This window comes from Arvicola amphibius, chromosome 1, assembly GCF_903992535.2.
Source record: "Arvicola amphibius chromosome 1, mArvAmp1.2, whole genome shotgun sequence".
Lineage (NCBI taxonomy): Eukaryota > Metazoa > Chordata > Mammalia > Rodentia > Cricetidae > Arvicola > Arvicola amphibius.
Window position 1 is genome coordinate 54,773,917 of NC_052047.1, and position 20,716 is coordinate 54,794,632.

At 37.4% G+C, this 20,716-nt stretch overlaps 1 protein-coding gene across 9 annotated transcripts in view; it reads left to right on the plus strand.

Moving 5' to 3' along the window:
- Lcorl (ligand dependent nuclear receptor corepressor like) overlaps positions 1 to 20,716 on the plus strand; it is a 147,247-nt gene that overhangs the window by 119,056 nt on the left and 7,475 nt on the right. For 4 of the 9 annotated variants that reach the window (XM_038328311.1, XM_038328320.1, XM_038328329.1 and 1 more), the window contains one exon: positions 2,437 to 8,682. The exons of 4 other annotated variants lie outside the window; for them this stretch is intronic. In XM_038328311.1, coding sequence (XP_038184239.1) covers positions 2,437 to 7,243 — 4,807 coding nt within the window. In that variant the 3' untranslated portion in view covers positions 7,244 to 8,682. Of the gene's footprint in view, positions 1 to 2,436; positions 8,683 to 20,716 lie in introns of those variants that run through there. One more of the 9 variants, XM_038328362.1, reaches the window with a different exon arrangement.

Genomic DNA, 20,716 nt, shown 5'->3' on the forward strand with positions numbered 1-20,716 from the left:
GGACTTATAAGGAACAGGAAAGAATTAGAAAGAATTGAACCTAGAAAAAACATGAAAACCAGTGAGACTAAGATGTCCTTTAATCTCAGCATTTAGGAGCCAGAGACTGGTGGATCTCTGTGAGTTCTAGGCCAGTTTAGTGTTCATGGTGAGGTCCAGACCAGCCAAAGCTACATTCCGATACTCTGTCTCAAAAATCACAATTTTAAGAATTTTACATAGTTACTTGAGAATAAATTCTGGATTGGAGATTCATACATATGCCTGTTCACTCATTACATTTGTCTTTGAGATTCTAAGGTGGAACAAAAGAGAGGAAAAAGCTTTGAAACCAAATAAGACTATTTTAAAATTCTGTAATTTATTAATGTAGTTGTCCACCAGGATATATAAGATAAAATCTAATATCCGAATATATTTGTACTAATCTATTGTTCATACTGCTAGGTGAGTATCAGTGACCACTGATATTTTTCAACTTCCAGTATAAAAACTAGCAAACTGAATAGGAAAACTCTTCCTGTAAAATAAAGATTTCCTTGGAAGATCAGAAAAGTCATATAGACGTCAGTGATTTTCATAATTTTATGATTAACAAATTGAAAATATAACATTTTTATATTACTTAGCATTTGCTGCTTTTTGATCATTTACGCTTTGACAGGGCTTATTTATTTTTATATTGGGAATTGCACCCTGGGCTTTGGACACGCTAATCAGCACACACTCTCCCATCTCCTCACTGCTTCTGTACAAGTCATTTCATTAGCAGCATTTTAGGAACTGCTAAAAGGATATATTGTAATTATATAAAACATACTCTAAAAGTTTGTAAGCACTCCACTTAGTACTACTTAATAAGTATGCTTAGCAAGCCTTAGCATTATTTCAGAAACTGTTTGAATCTGCTTAGAGGGTGTTGACTTTTCTTTTGCTTGTCTGAAATCATAAATTTGAATTGCTGGAAAAGGATATAATTTTCTAATATTTGGTAACTATCATTTGGTGTTACCTTTGCTCTACATTTTTTAAAACTTTTACATTGAATCTTGAGTTATTTCTTATCATTGTATACTCTACAATATAAAAGTAGATTTAAAAAATATTTACAGAAGGGACCGATACTGGGGCTATTTATCTTCTTCTGTCTGGAGGCAGCTCTGAACTTTAAGGTCTTTGCTTATTTTGGTTTATTTTCACTTTGTTTGCTTCTGTATGTCAGAACATGTTGCTAGTCTCACTAAAACATTTGTAAAATATGATAATTTTTTCAGTGAAATTTTGATCACACGCTCAGAACTTGCTTCGGTACTTTTTAGTACTCAAACAACATAATTGTATAAAACTCAGTAAATTATTGTGTAATGGCTATAGAGAAAGTTATTCCAGTGTCAGGTAGTAATATAAAAATATTGATTTCACTGCTATTTTAAAACAAACCCCTTTAATTTTTAATACCATGAACATAGTGTTTATTTAAAAGAAAAACACACATTCTTCAATTGAGTCAGTTGTAAGTAGTATATCCCAATTACAACCCTAAGTAACATTTTTTTTCAGACTAGGAACAAATGACAGGCAGATTGGGTTAGGAGAGAAGGGCTGTTCCCACAGAGTTTGGTGATGTTTCATTAAAATGGATACTTTTCTGAAACAGAATTCCTTTAATATATTTTATTCTTCTTGCTGCTGGTATTGAATTAAAAATAAAGGCGTCTATATTGTTGATAAGCAATCCTGGGTTTTAGTTAAAGTCAGATATGTATTAGTTTCTGTGGTGGGGCATTTTCCAACATTTGAAATTTAATAATTAGGTAAGTAATACCTTTAGTTTTCCTATGCTTTTCCATAGTTTTTAAAAATCAGTTAAAAGTAGATTTAATTTTTAAATAGCTTCCTTTTTCTTTTATATTCTTCCTAAGTTAAAATGACTGCAACGTAATCTCAGAAATTTGATAACTTTGTGATTATGCAGAGCTCTTTTAATATTACATTTCTTCTTTACTACCTACCAAAGTATTTTAAATAAAAATAAGATTTTACTCCTTACCTTTTTTATTTGCACTAACATGGACATGATAATTATAAAATATGGCAAAGTGTCATACTTTACAAAAAAATTTATTCCTTCTGAAGCACTTTTCCTAAAAGTTTATTAATATATCCAAAATTCTTAATATTACCAATGTGTTAATCTAATAATGTGGAATCACCAGCTTTGTATTGCAAAGGCTTCACTTTGACTCCTGTACTTTGTCATAGGAAAGTACCAGTGCTTCATACTTTTTCTGCTATAAGTAACCAAGATGTCCTTGGCAGTTCCGTCTGTAGGAGTCAGGAGTCCAGCAATATCAAAATACGTCATTCAAACGCTGTCAAGAATTATAACTCCTTATCTTTGCTGTAATTCATTTTTTGTTTGATTTTTATTTTTAGTTCAACTGTTGATGCAAAATCAGAGGAAGCTACTAAAATGGAAAAAGGAAAATCAGCATTAAACAAAGTTTTGGAATCTTTGTGCATACATCACCATCAACAAGTTTTGGCTATGTTGAAATTTCTAGTCCAAGAGCAGAATGCTGCTTCTATTTGCTGTTGTAACTCATCATGTACTATGTCTTCAGAATCTCAAAAACCCCTATTCGAAGATGATTTACATGATCTGTTCTGTAGCTGTGAATATAGACTGGCAGAAAGAGGGTGTTTACACAATGAGAGACAAAGCCCTGGTTTAATGCCTCTGCCAGTCTGTATTAAAGAATTACATTGTCTGTCTTGTCAAACTGTAACTGTTGAACACATTAAGACAGTAATGAATAGTGGTGTTGAAAGCAGTTATAATGCACACAGGTGCTGTTGTGGACAGTTAGCAAAGAATAACTCGACAAAATCAGCCTTTCATAGTCCTCTTTTGTCAAGGGAAGTTTGTGATCTTTCAGTCAGTCTTAAAGATGCCTGTAGATCTCGAAGTCCCTCACCCCCACCATTATCACCTGTGGAGACTGGAGGATTTGAAAAGTGCAAAGACATCGTCTCAGAGCTTTCAACCTTAGAAAATAACAAACTTGAGTCAAGCATTAATCAGCCTCCATCTCTCACACCAGCCGAGATAAGCATTCACAAATGTGATCAAGACAACAAAATAAATAAAACTAAGCAGTCAAGTAACTTTGATTCTGTGCTCTTGGATACCAGCAGTAGTTATTCCTCAAATTATGAAAACGGTGAAACAGCTATAATTTTTCAAGATTTAATGGATCGTATTAATGAAAAATTAAAATCAATAGAAACCACAGATACATCAAACCTCATAAAATTATCTAGCACTGATTGTGATCCAGATAATGATTTTAAATTGGGAGATTTAATAACATCTCTCTTGCACAGTGCAACAGCCAGTGATTATAGTTTTATGGAATTACTGAGTCAGCATGATAAGAAGGTAGAAAATAAGATTATTCAAACAAGATTTCGAAAGCGTCAGCAGACCTTATTTGCTATGCACAACTCTCCTGATTCCCCTGTGGTCAGAAGGCAATCATTACAGATAAAAAGAGAACTTGCCAGTCTTGATGAAAACTTTCTGAGGAAAAGATACAGTGAAAAAAACCCAAGAAAATTGTCATGCAATGATAAGATGCTTTCTCTGAACAAAGAACTCCAGCCTTGTCAAGAACCTTTAAAAAATTCTAAGAGCTTTCAAGATAAAAATCGTGCAGAAACACTTTCTTCACCAAATGATGTAGCACCATCACTGCAGGTGCCTCTTGAGAGCTTAGGAACTAGCAAGGGTTTTGATCAATTTTCAGAAAACATTAAAGCAACTTCATCTGAGAAAAGGAGCCAAAGAAAATCACCAGAGAAATGTACAGCTGAAAAACTGACTGTACAAAATAATAGTGAAAATACAAAACTAGAAAATACTCAAACACTTTTGAGAACGGATGCTCCTTGTCTTTTAAGCAGAACTAAACGAAATATTGTGCCTCCAGGGTGGTATTCTATATATGTAACAAACAATTCTGTTTCCAAAAAATTCACTGAGGGCAAAAGAGTATCAGACTCTGCTCACGGCAAAGATCCAGTCAAAGATCCAACTGAAAGTCTCCAAAATAGAGACTTAAACAAAATTGCAATGAATTCTAATTTGCAAGTTGTTGTGGAGCGTTTGGAAGACACAATAAATATGGCTCAGAGGTCTTGGACTAATCAAGCACAATCTGAAGGATTTAAAGCCTCTGAGAAATTGATAGGAACAGATGGTAAAGACCAAAATGGGACAGATTTGACCTGTACTTTAAGTAGAATGGCTTGCAAAAGTCAGGGTTTATCAAAATCTGTAATACCATCTAGCAATAAAAGAAGTTATGATATGCCTGTAATGGATCTGAACAAGAGACCTCATAATCCAAAAATAGCACCCATTTTAGAGAGGGGGGGCTTGACATCCAGTGTTGAAAGTGTGCCAACAAAATGTGAAGGAATTGAAAGTTCTATTTCTAACTATTCTAGTCCTATCAAACTCATGTTTTTATCTGAGATTAAAAGCAGTGAAGGAATCAAATATACCTTAACTTCAGTCAGCACATCACAGTCAAATGCTGAGTTTTCTTCTCACAAACATAAAACCCATCAAGTAAGTGGAAGAAAAAGAGAAGCAAAGGAAGACATATCATGCATTAGCTTTGAAGATTACAGTTCTAATCATGATATTAAGTGCCTTCAAAGCAAATTAAACAAATTTAACTGTGTACAAGAGGCCACACCATCATCTGCAGAGTTTACTGACAGTTTAAACAATGATAAGCCACAAGAAGACCCTGAGGGAAAGTCAAGTGGTGGTGTTGACTTACCATATAAAAGAAAGCCAGGGAGACCTAAAAAAATTGGCCCCCAAGTTGTGAAACAGACTAAACGACCAATTGGAAGACCACCCAAACCTAAGACTGATCAAACAGATGTCAGTGTTGGCCAAAATGAGCCTTTTAATGCTGGAAAGAAAAATCTAGAATGTCTATCAGAAGTGAAAGAAGGTCTTTATAGAAAGAGTATTACTGTCACTGTTGTTTATGGAAGGTCAAGAAGAACTAAGAGATGTGTTTCTGAAGGAAGCATGAACATCAGCAACATCTCATTGAACAATGATATCTCTGACTTTGCAGTTAACTCTAGTAGCCTCAGAAATGCTAAAAATTATGAGACTGACTGTGGTGAAAGTCTAAGTGCTGTGTCAAGATTGACAACTGAAAGTGGGGTTTTTTATTCTGACTTTGAATATGTTAGACCCATCAAGACCAAGTCTGTGATCCCTCAGGCTTCCAAGAACATTATTCGACCAAATCAAAAGCCTTTGTCAATTGTTAGGAAGCCGGGGAGACCTGCAAAAGTGAAAATCTCTGGTATATCCGTGACTGTTAGTAGAATTTCACCTCAGGAAAGAGAAGTATGCCTTAGCAGCAGCTTACCTCCTTTAGAACAGGAGACTATGTTAGAGAAAACTTGCCGAGAAGAAAAGCTTGACCACCAGTGTAGTAAGTTAGATAAGGTCAGACCCACTGATGTTGACATAGTTAAGAATGAATCAAATAGTGATGTTGTTTCTATACCTCCACAACATTCCATTGGGGCCAGAAAACCTTTCCATTTCTTACATTCACTTGCATCTTCTGGCTCACTTACTTACAAAAGTGGTTTGCGTCATAAATCATGTAAACTCCATTTGCAGAAAGGCAAAAGTCCAAAGAAGAAATACAGGCAGTCAAGTTTTAAACTAGCTTCCAGAGGATTCCCAGGATCTAGACGTTCAAGGAAAGCAGAAAAATGTTTGGAAGATAAAAAATTCATGCCCATTTCTGAAGTATCCTTGGACCCTGTTATTTCTTCTAGTCCTTTACTCAGGTGGTGGGCTACTTCTGCTTCAAATGATTCATTGTTAGAGGAATTGAATAATAGATTTGAACAAATAACAAATGCTTGGGTGCAGGTGAGTAGAGATGAAGCTCAAAATTCCGTTCATAGAGCAGGCTCCAGTGAAAGCGATGGTTTTAAAGCAGCAAGCCCTCTGGAAACCTGTCTTGTAGAACTTGAAGTCTCACCTGTAAAAATGCTTTTTCAGAAAAAGTATAATTTGAATGAACTTTGTACCTGGTTTATGCAAACAACAGAAACACAGTCCCTTTCTTTAGTTAGAAAAGCAAATGCTAGAAACCCTTTGGAAGTGATAAGCACCAAAGGCATTAAATTAGGGGTGAAATGCTGTGCGTTTAATGCCAGCCCCTTCAGGAAGCACTTTAAAAAATTTGCTGTCTCCTCTCCTTCAAAGTCAGCAGGGAAATTCCATATACTACATAAAATGGTTGGCTCACCACTTTTAAATGTGAGAAGAAATTTAACATTAGCTAGGTTGAAAAGGACTGAGTTTAAGAGTTTGCACTGTGAAAGGTGGAGAAAAGAGGAAAAGCCTCACAGCCACAGAACAATTGATTGGAACTCAAAAAGAAGGAACTTAAGATTTTTCTGCCAGAATCAATTTTTGACTAAGACAGAGAGGGAGACAAATGCAGTGACATCACTCCGTGGGAAAAGTACAGTGGGTAGCCAGTGGGCCTTGCCACCGGAAACCAGAGTCAACTTTCCTCAAGAGAGGGTGGCAGTTAATGATGTCACCACACCTGATAGTTTAGAGAATAAAGTTAAGTCAGAAACAAAGGAGAATGGAACAGGGTGTGGCCAGACTGGTTCTGAAAAGGGACAAAGACTAGAAAATGTGTTTTCCAATAATTGGAAGTCAAAAACTTTAAAAGACTGTAGAATATTTTTGAGGAAGATCAATTGTCTTGAACACAGAAATACTTTTAAGCTAAATACAATCATTTATTCTCCTGAATCTGTTGACAGTGAGATCCAGGTGCAAGGAGAAGACTCAAAGCGTTTTAATTTAAGGTCCCATTCAGCAAGGCAAAATTCCTTTAAAACACAAAATAAAGAAAGAGGAAATGCCAAAGCAACTAGTCCTGCAAGTGATAGATTAACTGATGAACTTGACAGTAGTCAGTTAAGTAAGCTGGTTAATTTTGAAAAGAATCCTGATCATTCTGAGGCTCTTAGCAAATTAAACAAAAGAAAAAGACCACCATGGAAGACCACAGAAATGCCACCTAAAAGACATAAACGACAGTCTTGCAACAATGGACAAAAGGCAAATTGTACAAAATCCCAAGTAGGTAAGTTTTTCTCTCCTTAATCTTAAGTTTCATTGTAGGTGCCTTGAGTAAAACATAAGCTAGTGGATAGAAAAGGAAGAGCTACTTGGATTCTAATTTATTTCTAAAATATTTGAACAATCTCATTTCTTGGCACCTAGTCTGAAACCCCTGAAATCAGGTGCTGCGAGATGTGGCGCACTTGGCCACTCAGCATCAGACAAACAAGTCCATTAGAAGAGATGTGAAGGGCTTCCTGAGAATACCCATGAATATATTTGATAGATGGCTGTGACAATAAGCTAGACCTTCACCACCACAGGCTAACACATGCTTTTCCTTCTCAAAGCTAACTATGACAGTATGCAGAAAACTGCTAAGACTCACTAAAGACGTGACACTAATCCTAGGGTGTCAATCTTCCTTAGGAATCCGTTCCTCCTGTTGATATTGCTTTGAAAACCTGCTGCAAGACTGCTTATTAAAAAACCAGTAACTAAAAGTTTCTCAGTGATCAGCAAGTTTAGTGGACATCTGTGTTTCAGACATTGAGCTCACTTGTATAGATATAAAAAGGAGAATTCCTTTGTAGCTGAGCAAGTCACTGTTAAGGTCATGTCAGATTTAGAATACAAACAAATTAAATTGTAGTAAGGTACCTTACATGGGTACCCCATGGAGATTATTACCCTTGTGAATGTAAATGAAGTGAAAACATGAACATAGTAGTTGCCAGCATAGCTATTGCCATCTGTTGATGTAGTAGGTGCTGGACAGTGCAAAATAGATACTAGAGATGGGAGCCCATGAGAGAATGCCAGGTTACATTTAGAAAGAAGAATACTTTACGGTTCGTGTTCATTTTTACATTTTATAGTTTAGAGAAGTCTTTGAGGGCTGAGGGAAGTATTGGTGTCTTACCAGAGTCGATAGCATCAGGTCTCATTCAAACATTCAACACGCCAGGCAGTGGCGGCGAATGCCTTTAATCCTAGCACTCGAGAAGTAGAGGCAGTGAATCTCTGTGAGTTCAAGGCTAGCCTGGTCTACAAGATGAGTTCCAGGACAGCCAAAGCTACACAGAGAAACCCTCTCTCAGGGGAAAAAAAATAAAATTAAATGCAGCAATTAAGTTGAAAAGTTTTAAATACACTAATGGTTTTGTGTGTTCCCCCAATTCAACTAGGTAAACAAATTTAACATGCAAAATTCTGTACTATGTAACACATAATGATTAAAATTTTAAATATCTATCATGAAATGACAAAATGCTTAAAGGAGGTCAAAGTAGAATCTCCATTATGAAAGGTAAATAAAAACTAGAAAGAATAACTTGCTTGTGATACTCAAGAAGGCTAAAAAACTAACATTATAACAAATGCCATGTCAGAAAAATACCTAATAGAGAATTTTTAAGCTTATAACTTACCTAAAATATGTATACAAGTTTCACAAAGAATAAAATATAGTTTCATTTTTACTTGTTTCATCTTCATCTCGTTGCAGATTTTCAAAAGTAATTTGCATTAATTCATTTTACAAGAGAACCGTATTTTATCCTTGCAGCTTCTCACCCATTGTATTTCCTAACAATCAAACACAACCTTACTTTAATATTATTCTTTACCCTGCCAAATATAAGATTACCCTAAAACAGGAAGATGGAGAATATTTAAATATTACTTTTGCAAATTAATTTTAAAATCCTTTTGGGGTATTTAAAAATTAGCATCATATGAAGAGTTTGTCTTTCATCTTTTCCATTTTAAAATTTACTAGTACTGTTTCCTGTTCTGCTTAAAATTTTATTCATCTTTACTGATAACTTTCCTTCTTTATTTTTAACATCCTTTTTTAATCAACAAGATCATTATTTTTATAAAATTGTATTTATAACAATATTTGTTATGTTCATGTGATTTTTAAATGTTTCTTGCAGTGTTGTGTTCTTTTCTCATTATTCTTGGCAGTCCATACTTGTTTTTGCCTTTCTGGAAGTAACACTAAAGCTCATCATTAGTTTTATGTGTTTTCTTTTGCATAGAATAATTAGTGACCGGAGACTTGAAATACTGTTAACCACAGGACTTTTCTAGAAAAATTCTTGGGCAATGTATGTTTGACTTTTGAAATATTTCTGTTGGTGAAAAAGATTTGTCTCTATCTTGAATGTTTTGCCTTTGTACATATTAACTATCCAGATGTGTTTAATACTAAAGATCTCACTGCATTTTCTTTGCTCTGTATTAATTGTAGACATGGGAAGAAAGGCAAGTGCAGTTATATCCTCTTGTATTTCTCCTATTTAAGGAATGGCTACAATATGTTCTTAGTCAGTGTGGAAAGTTCAGGAAGTTCCGTTTCATCTAAGTGAGAAAAGACGCACACGTTTATATAAATAAAATTATTTTGTGTTGTGAGCAGGAAACAGTGATTAATGTCATGGGTCTTGCTCTTAGAAAACTTAGGTTTTTGTCATAGAAAACTAAATATGCATTGAAAACAGAGTAATGTGACCAGGAAAAAGTGACCTGATGGAACATGAAGAAGGGAAATGGAACTCAGATGCATCCAACATTGCTGCATAAGTAGTGAGACTTGAAAGAGCCTCAAATACTAGAAACTAATAAGTGGTGGGCAGAGTCTAAGTAGAACAAATTACACACAGAAAATTTAGTCAATAAAGTTGGGTCATTTGGAACAGTGACTAATTAGTCAGAGCTAAGGTACGAAATAGGGAATATGCATTGGTCGGGCTGAAGGTATAAAATCACAAAAGGCAGAATCACTGGGGGAGGCATTGTTTAAATGGTGAGGTCAACATCAGTTAATAGGGAAAACCGTTCTAAGCCCTAAGTAGAAGATAAATTTTACAGAAGTCTATGAAATAAATCAGTGCCTTAGTAAAATAGAGGAATGAAATGAAACATCAGAATTGAGCATCTAAATACACTTTGAGGGTTCGGTTTTAGTTTTAGGGGTTTAGATGTCGTTAATGGTTTCTAAAAGAGATGTTAAACAAGGTAGGTAATGTGAGTCCTGTGCAGAGATGAGGGCAGAATTGAGACAGACTGGCAAATGAGCAAGTCTGGAGTGGGAGAGAAAGACTGCAGGGTCCTAGCCTCCCAGAGTCGCCCCAGGGTGGAGGAAACAGGTGCGCATGAAATGACGCTGATGAAAGTCGTCAAGAGAAGAGGACAGAGACGGAAGGAAAACATTTTAATAGAGGAGTGTAAGTTGTGCTTAAGTCAGTTGTGATGACTGCTGAGATGGCCCAGTGATTGCAGAAAGGGGCCATCCTGCTGGAGGAGGAGACACATGTACTGAGTAATAGACACAAAAGCCACCTTCAGTGTCAGGTGCTAAATGCTCAAGGAGGAAATGAATATAGAAAACCAAGAAGCTGTGAGGAGACGGGAGATAATGGTGGGTAGCATTTGCCGAGATTTAAACATTTGAAATGTTTAAAAGCCAGTAAGAAACAAATATATAGGTCGAATATATGAAAATGAGAGGGATTGATAATTGAGTATAAGACCAGAAGTTCTTATTTCTCTTAAAGTGGGAAACAATAGGTGGGGATAAAAGTCAGTAACTCATGGGCAGAATCTTGAGATATTTGAGTTTGTTATAGTTAAGACTCAAGGTAATCTGGGGCTACGGGATGGTTTAGTAAAGTATCTCCTATGGAAGCATGAGGACATGAATTTGAATCCCCAGAATCTATACAAAATCCGGGTACAGAAGTATGTACAACTGTACCTCCAGCACTGAGGAGGCAGAGAAGGGTGGATGACAGGAGCTCACTGGGCCTCTTTCAGGCTAGCCAGATCACAAGTTCAGTTTCAGCCAGAAAACCTGCCTCAAAAAATAAGGTGACAAACTATTAGAGGAAGGGTCCCATTACTATTTTTTTTTTTTGGTTTTTCGAGACAGGGTTTCCCTGTAGTTTCTAGAGCCTGTCCTGGAGCTAGCTCTTGTAGACCAGGCTGGCCTCGAACTCAGAGATCCGCCTGCCTCTGCCTCCCGAGTGCTGGGATTAAAGGCGTGCGCCACCACCGCCTGGCGAAGGGTCCCATTATTGACCTGTACTCCCACATGCATGCTCACATGTACACACATTCGCAGTTGATATATACTGTGAATAGTTTGGTTGGATTAGGAAACATGAGGTTTGAATAGCTGTCTCTAGATATATAGATCTAAATAGTGGTGTATTCTTATCTCAGCTGCCAGGGTGTGCTTTGGTTCATCATGTGTGTAAAGAAAAAGGCTAAAGGAATGAGTCTGCTATGACTAGCATTCTCTGAATAAAGATCCATATAATCAAACTGAGTTATGAATAATCTCTTCTAATAGTGGCACAAAACATGGGAGTTGGAGAAGAAAAGGAGCATTTGATTAGATGTAGTTTACATATGTATATATAATGCTACAACTTGAACCCAGGGCCAAGTACATGATAGAAAGACACTCTGTCACTGCACTACATCCCCAGCCCTAAAGTGGGGTGTGTGAAGGGCCAGGTGATTAGGACTTTTAGGTGATATTGACCTAAATGGACTGTGTTGTCAACAAATGGTAATACAGACCTTTGCTGATGTTCATGTGTCTCAAGTCCAGAGCAAACAAACATGTCTGTCGCTAATTGCTAACTGCCTGGCTAAACACACACTGACATTGGACATATGTGACTTGTTAAGACTGCCAACCTACTAAGGACTTGTAAGTACTGTAGACTCATTTGAATCATCCTAAAATGTTGTATTTTCTACAAATACTCAAGAATTTGAATTCTCACATAACTCTTAAAATATTAAAAATACCAGCTTTTCCGATTTTGTCTTCTGTCCTGAAAAAAATGACTGAAAATTTTCATTTATTTTGTGTTCAAAAAGCTGCTTTTTCACAAAAATTTATCACTTAATGGGCGACTTTGAAGTAACAGATACCTTCAGCTACCTGAGACCAGGGCTGAAACTTTAACCCACCCTCTCCAGTACCCTTAGAACATTCAGTCACTTGGATGATTGAACACAAAATACTCTTTCAAGTCTGTGGAGTTCAGGTACCTCATTGTGGCATAGTCACTGTAGTTTTTATTATTCAATATCATAATTGTCACATAATGGATAAACTTTCAGGTTCAGAGTGGATTATTCCTACATAGTTCAGTCACCTAAGCTGTACTTTCTGTACAAGCTTCCAAAGGTGGATTCCAAGGAACATCAGCACTATGACACTCGTGTGTGCAAAGCTCTCTAGCACCAAATATACTGGAGTGAATCAGTTTTGCCTCGTTTCCCCTAAGGCACAGTTCCTCCTCAGTCAGCTCCCCCATCAGCATGTTAAATTGAATTTCCTAAACTTTTTATGTCACTTTTTGTTTACCTTCTTGGGAGCATTTCCTTTCAGAGTTTTCTGATAGGGATTCAGAAAAGGATGTGAGTGTAAAGATAAGGTGTGTGCCATGTGTAAGGCTGTTCTGCGTGGAATCAAACCCAAGTAACAGGCTTTGGTAACATGGCAGCAATGAAGGAATACTGTGGCAAATGCCATTCAAACCAAGATGAATCATATTCTGGTAACTAGTTTTGCTTATTAGACATTGGCTCAGATTACTTTACTGTTGCATTTATTGGTAGGTTATAGCTAGAAAACAAGTTCTGGCTAGTTTAAGAAACATAGCTCAAAATCACTTTTATTCATTCCCAGTTCTGGCCCCACCTCTGCCAACAGTTGTGACTTTAGCTGTGGTGTTCTCTCACGGGAACAGTGTCCATCCTCATCCAGCAGCATGGTGCTGGGGAGCCACAGGCAACAGATTTTCCATCTTACAGATATGTATTCTCTTATTTCAGATTGTAGCCCTGTTTTATCTAGCTGAGGTAAGTTCAGAGGTCATCCTCTTCCTGATGGCCGGCTCCTGTCATTTGCTAGGGGTGATTTCATTGTTTCACATCTGCCTCGTATGATCTTGTTACCTCATAAACTCAAGTAGACTCTGCCATTTGTATTTTTCTTCATTTTAATTTAATACTTTCTTGAGACAGGCATGCAGTATTATACAGGCTTACCTTGAAATCCTGCCAGTCAAGTGGCTGTGTTTCAAAACGTGGCAATCAAACCCACTCCATATTTATTTCTTCACTTGAGAATTCAAAATGTGGACTGGAGACAGGATTCAATGGATAAAAGCACTGGCTGCTCTTCATAGGACCCACAGTTTCTAGCATATACATGGTAGCTCACAACTATCTCTAATTCAAATCCCAGGGGATCTGACACCCTCTTAGCGCCTCTGCAGGCACTGTATACCTGTGGTGCACAGATGCAAATATGTATACAAATCTCCAAAAGAAAGAAAAAAATCCAAATTCTTGGCAGGTTTTCTTTGACCTAACATGCCTGGTGCTCCCTTACAGTGTTCTCAATAGCTTGTCTTTTTCTACTCTGATCTAAGTAACAACAGTAAAAAACAAAGAACTCAGAACTCATAGGTCAGCTCTCCTACTTCCAGTTACTTTCCGTCATTTTTGCTAGACCATAAACAGCTTTCATCACTGTACCTCTAAGAATTATGGCATTACATCACTAAGCCTGACACAGTTACCTATTGATGCTTTACCCAAAAGGTAAAAGTCAAAACATGAGAGGTATATGAATGATTTTTTTCCTTGTTTATATTGGTTGAATTTTCAATCAAGCATTGGCTTATTCCTTCCTGTAGTTCTAGGCAACACTGGGAAGCCCATTGTTTATGTTGATTCTCTGTTATAGGAGCATAAAAAACTAGATTTTATTTTCTATTAATACATTCACTCAGAAGTGTTTGTCACTCCTGAATGTATATAGTGCACACCTGTAATCTCAGCCCTTGGGAAGCTGGGAAGGAGCCCAAATTTCAGGCCAGGCTGGGCATAGTTCAAGACCCAGTCTCAAAAACAGGTTCATCTTCGCTATGCTAGCCAGTATACTGAACACAAGGGAAACAATGGGAAATAATAAAACCAGATACAGTTCTGCTAGGTTACAAAGATAAAGGCATGGAAAGTGTGTTTCAAGTCAAGAGAAATGGAGAAAACATAATAGCAGATATGGTAAGGTCTGAAGAATAGATAAAGGGTCTTTTGGTGAGCCATGAAGCACTCTTGTTGACTTCCCATCACCCAGATTTAGACTTCATGTAAATGGGATAGATACGTGATATCCTAAAAAGATCTCTGATTACACTGTGAAGAAGAGGTGGTATAAGGAAAGAGTGAAGGCATAGAGCCTATGGTAGTTCAAAAGAGATGAATTTACCTTATAACAGTGGGTCATACATAGTCTTTAGTGTATTTTGGGCATCATCAACAAAGTAGATGTTGACTGGGGCCCAAGGGATGCTTATACTGTTGATCCAGGTACTAAGAGAACTGTTGGCCTAAAGTGTAATGTTACAGAGATGAGAAGATGAATTCTTTATTGATGTTAGCATAATGCTGTAAACTTCACTCTAAATACTTGAGGTGTATTCAAATTTTGCTCCAATATATTTTCATTAATTGAAATTTTAAGTTACAATTTTTAATAAAAATCATTTTATTGCAATGAGTTCACAAATAAAAAGATCATGCAGCTAGATTAAAGTTTTCATTACCAACCTCTATATTTCAATGAATTAAGTTAGAATGACCATTCTGAAGCCATAAAGTTTGGCTTGGTGCTTTTGCACTTTCATTAACAATTATATTTTTTACAATTATCTTCCTCAATAAAAGAAAGAAAACTGTAACAGAGTTAAAGCCAGAAAAACTATTAGCTTCATATCCAAATCATTAGCTTTTTCCAAATCATGTGTCTGTTTGCCTGCATTCCATCATTCCTCATCTGATATTACTGACTTGTCAATTTGTTATTTCATCTCGCTCATGGATTATTTTGAACTTTGTTGTTTCGTTTCCAAATAGTTGAGATTTTTATTGATCCCTGTTAGTTATTTCTAATTTGTGGCTTTAAAGAATAATTTACATCATTCCAGTCTTTATTAATGACAGATTTAGTTTATGCGCCAGAATCTTTTACTGCATTTTATTTTTTTCTGTTTACTTACCTGTATGTGTGAATTGGTGGTCAAGTGTACACATATGGTGCACATATGAAGATCTGAGGACAACTTCTGGAAGTCAGTTCTCTCCGTCTAGCATGTGGGTCCCTGGGAATCAAACTCAGGTCACCAGTTGCTCATGGAGCTATCTCCTTGGCCTTCAGGCTCCAGAATCCATTTAAATCTTTTTAAATGATCTCTGATGTTGAAAACGGTGTAGATGCTACATCTTTTGAGGGCCCACTGAATGCCAGTGATGCAAGTTCGTAAATAACCCTAAGGATGTCAGTTTACTCGCAAGACTTTCCTTAGAGAAGTGTCAGGCTCGGGCTTTGAGCTTTTCTTTGTTTCAGTCTCAGTGCATTCTGAAGCACTATTAGATGCAGACATAATTAGAATTATTAACTACTTTGTTAAGCTGATTTCTTTTTCATTGTAGAATGAACTTCTTGATCCCTAAAATGCCCTGTACTCTGGAGTCTATTTTATTTTGTGATGATTTCTGACTCAGTTTATACTATTTTTATGGTATCTTTTCTGTAACTTTTTCCCCAATTATGCCTTTATATTTAGATGAGTTTCTCTTAAGCAGCATAGAGTTGAGGCATAAGTCTTTTTTCCAGTTTGATAATTTCTGCCTTTTACTAAGCCACTTATATCTCACGTTATTATTAATATAATTTATTTAAATCAGCTGTTTTCTATTTAGCCTATTTTTCTTCTCTTAGTGTCCATCTAGTTTCATAGTCTATTTGATTTCTTCATTCTTTTTTTTTAAGTGGTTGTTATAGTGGGCCTGTAGACACAGCTTCTGATCCGAACTACTTGGGAGGCTGAGGCCAAAGGCTGAATGAAGTCCAGCCTTGAAAGGTTTAACAGGAGGCTGCGGATATAGCTTAGAGTGCCTATTCATGTGGGTGATAGCCTAGACTGAATCCCCAGGGCCACACATACAATTTAAAATGGTGCTGTTAGATTTATACAAGATTATCGTTTGCTTATCACCTTCAATTATACCACTTCATGAATAATAAATTTTTTATTTATTTTTCATCCCTACTGCAGGCCCCAGCCCCTTTCAATTCACCTCTCTTCAGTGTTCGCTCAGAAAGGGGCAGGCCTCTCCTGGACATCAGCAAAGGATGGCACATCAAACTGCCATAAGACAAAGAACCTCCCCCTGTATTCAGACTGGGCAAGAAAATCCAGCAGAAAGAGGTCCCCCAAAGCCAGCCAAAGCACCAGGGACAGGCCCTGCTTTTATTATTTAGGAGTCCCACAAATAGACCAAGTTACATAGCTATATATGCAGGTCCATCCCATACAGACTCCCTGGTTGTTAGTTCAGATTCAGTTAGCCAGGCTAACTGTTTCTTTCACTTTTCCTATAATATCCCTGACGTGCCCCCACCTTTCCACAGCAGGACTCCCTGAGTAGGTGTCTCTAGGTCTCTGAATCTACCTTCATCACTCATTGGATGAAGGCTCTCCCATGACAGCGAGGGTAGTCACCAATCTGATCACGAATGGCCAGTTCAGGCCAGGAGTCTTAGCATGAATAACAATTTTATAACAAAACATTTCGCTTCCTTCCCCAGGTCTTTATTGCTGCCATAAATTTTACTTCTGTAAATGTACAAACTGTACAAATACTATTTTATAAATGGTAATACTACTATTCCTATTTTTCTTTTGCACCACATAATGTTTTCTGTTGCTATAACGAAATACTTGAGATGGTCACTTTAAAAAGAACAGAAGTTTATCTCATGTCTTGGAGACTGAAGGATCAAGCAGCCTCAACTATTCAGCCTTTGTCAAGAGCCCCGAAACTTGGCTCACAGCATGCAGAGGCAGAAAATGATATGACCACCTACAAAGGTGGGTCTTGTGAAAACTACATGATTCTCCTCTGAGGATAGTGTCCTCCCACTAGGGAGCCCCCTGGAGGGTCTACCACCTTAATATTGCTGTGCTTCTAAATCACGTGAATCCTTGGGAACACACAAGCTATGTCCAGGATGTAATGCACAATCATCTTCCAAGTGGATTTCCTTAAATAGGATGAATTTTCCATTTCTGGTGCTCTTCATTCTTTTTTTTTTTTTTTTTTTTTTACAAATAAAGATTTCCATCTAAATTTCATTCTTCCTGAATCTTTTGAGTTTCCTGTAGTACATTTCTGCTGTGGACTATTTCCATTCAGCTTTTACTCCTTATATGACATTCCTTTTTAGAGCTGGGCAGAGGTACACACCTGCATTCCAACTCCGGATTGTGGGTTTGAAGGTGTACATGAGTTCAGGGCCAGCCTGAGGCTCTTCAAGTGGGGCTAGGATGTTCAGTGGCAAAGCGCTTGCTGAGAATATGTAAAGCCCTGAGTTCGAACCCTACCACTGCAAAGTATTTTTTTTCATGAATATGGATTTCAGATTTGGCTGGTTTTCTTTTAGTATTTTAAAGATGCTTTTTACCTTACTGTTCCTGAAATTTAGTCTGCTGCTATGGTTGATGTTTGTCTTCTGCACATTAATTTTTCCTTATGTTAGCAGTTTGTGAAAAATCTTAGCATTATTCCTTGTTTTCTCTACTTAGTATTTGTTGAACACCTTGAATATGAGTTTAGTTTAGATATGTATAATCAGAAGTACCCATCTCTCTTACTCCTGTAATATGTATCATATATATTCTGCACACACGGCAAATACTCATTCTGTAGTTACCTCAATTTTCTCTTTGCTGATTGTAGATAGTACTGCTTTTTGTTGGTTTTTCTTTTACTGTAGCCCCACATTGGAACACCAAAATGGTGTTGTTGGTTTCTTACTCTTTGCTTTTTGGAGGCCTGTAGTGAGGAGCGGCAGGCTGTGTTCCTGCCCGGCTCCTGGCCGCCTGGCTAGCTTATGCCCCGAAATAACAACACATAAACTGTATTCATTTAAACACTGCTTGGCCCATTAGCTTCAGCCTCTTACTGGCTAACTCTCACATTTTGATTAACCCATATTTAGTAATGTGTATAGCACCATGAGGGGTGGCTTACCAGGAAGATTCTAGCCTAAGTCCATCTTGAGTCGGAGCTTCATTGCATCTGACTCACTTCCCTTCTTCCCAGCATTCTGTTCTGTCTACTCCACCCACCTATGTTCTGACCTATCAGGCCTAGCAGTTTTCTTTATTAACCAATGAAATCAACAGATTGATAGAAGACCTTCCTCCATCAGGAGCCCACCACCCAGCTCCCAAATAAATCACACACCAAGGCTTATTCTTACTTATTACTTAAACGCCCGCCCTTAGCTTGGCTTATTGCTTACCAGCTTTGTATTAAAAAAAAAAAAAAAAAACTACCTTTTTTTCTCTGGGTTTTTTCCTTTTCTTACTTCCTTATATCTCTCATTCACTCTTACACCCTGGCTGCCTCCTAGCATCCTCCTCTCTTTGTTCTGCCTTGCTCCTTCTCTTCCCATATTTCTCCTCCTATTCTCTTCCTGCCAGCCCCACCTGTTCTTGCTCCTGCCTCGCTATTGACCTTTCAGCTCCTTATTAGACCATCATGTTTTAGACAAAATCACAACTTCACAGTTAAACAAATGCAGCATAAACAAAAGCAATACACTTTAAGTATATTTTCAATACCTATATTGACCTCCTTTTGTGCTAGCTTTATGTGTTTTCTGTCCCTGTGGACTTAATTTTTGTTGTTAGGAATCATATTTTCATCTGTGACATGTATAAAATGTGAGACATGAACTTTACCCTGTTTTCTGCTGGTTTTTTCATGATACTTTACATGTTTGGACTCTGAGAAATGCTTTGATCCTTTCAGGTCTAGTTTTAAGCATTGCTAGAAAAAGCCAGAATAACCTTTAGTCCACAACAGTGGTTCTTGGGGGTGAATTTGCTCCATAGAAAACAGTTTTTACTGTCACATTTAGATGCTGTGGACATCTATCTAGAAGGCTAGGGATGTTGCTACACATCTTCCAGTGCATTGGGTGCCCCTTCACAATAAAGAATTATGTGGCAAAAAAAAAAAAAAAATTGTGGCTTCCAAATGCCATGACTGGAAAATTCCCCATTTGAAGCAGTCTTAACACTCATGAAGACTCTTAAAAGGCCCAAAGTCTGATAGGTGGGATTGCAAATTATATCCAGATGTGTATGACCTCATAATTTTGTACCTGGTCCTTTTCACAGCCTTGGAAAACTTTCATGCCCTGCTCTCCAGCATGTCTAAAGATCTGGGAGACAACTAGCTAGCTCACTCCTGCTGGGTTTCTCTCAGAAGCTCTCAATTGTCTCCTTTACTCTAAAATATTTCCAATCCCTCCTGGGGTCCTCTCCCAATCATGCAGATTGGAAGTCTGTGAGGTTCTAAGTCAGCTGTAGGCTTTGTTTCCTGTAGGAATAGTTTAAACTCTTTCAAAGCAGGAAGATAAATCTGGCTCCTATTACTTTATTGTGGCCAAAAGCAGAAATCCCAGATTTATTCTTTCAACAAGCATTTTCCCACTTGTTATGTGCTCACTGCTGGAAAGAAACGCTGAACAAAACACAGCAAGGATCTCTGCTCTCCTCGTGCTTGTATTCAGTGAAAGAAAGAGAAAAAAAACAAACATGAAGCAATGGTAAGCTGTGTTGAAGATGCTGAACACTAGAATGAATTTCTTAGCAGCAAGTTTGGGTAAAATAGTTAAATCTTTTGTGAAGCTGTCAGTTGAGTTGAGCTAAGATAGCTTTTACAAACACAACAGAACATGGAGGAGGACCTTAAAGTAGAACTTGCAGAGTGAGAAGAGCCTGGAACTCAACTTTGAGAAATCCCAACCTTTATTTTTCAGATAAAGTGGCATGCAGTGGGAAAGGCAGCCAGGTAATATGTCTGGTCTCAAAGGCCAGAAACTGTTTCAGGAAAGCTTAGTCTGCTTGGGTTGACACAAATACCACAAACTTAAACAAGTCATCTGCTTTCAGTTCTGGAGGCTGAGCAGTCCACAAAGTCCAGCATGGTTTGGTTTCTGGCTTACAGAACTTCTCATTGTTCTCTTATATTCAAAGACTCTGATATCTCTTCCTCAAAGCAAGAAACCAGTCTGGTCTGTATGACTGATTTATCTAACTTTTCAAAGGCCCCATTCCTGACGGGGGGAGACATAGCAGGGGCCAACAGTATTGAATGAATGTTGCTAAGCAAACAAGGTAAGACCTAAAGATGCACTCATCAATGTGATGGCCAGGGGTGACTTGAATAAGTACTATTTTCATGAATGCCAGACAGGTTTAATTTACTGAGTGAAGACACAAGGAGATGGTAATACCAAGTATAAGATTATTCATTTAAGCCACCTAGGTCTAAAGGGCTAATGAGGAACAAGAGTTGTGGTACATTCTTTTTCAAGGTTTGATGGGGGACTTCAGCCAA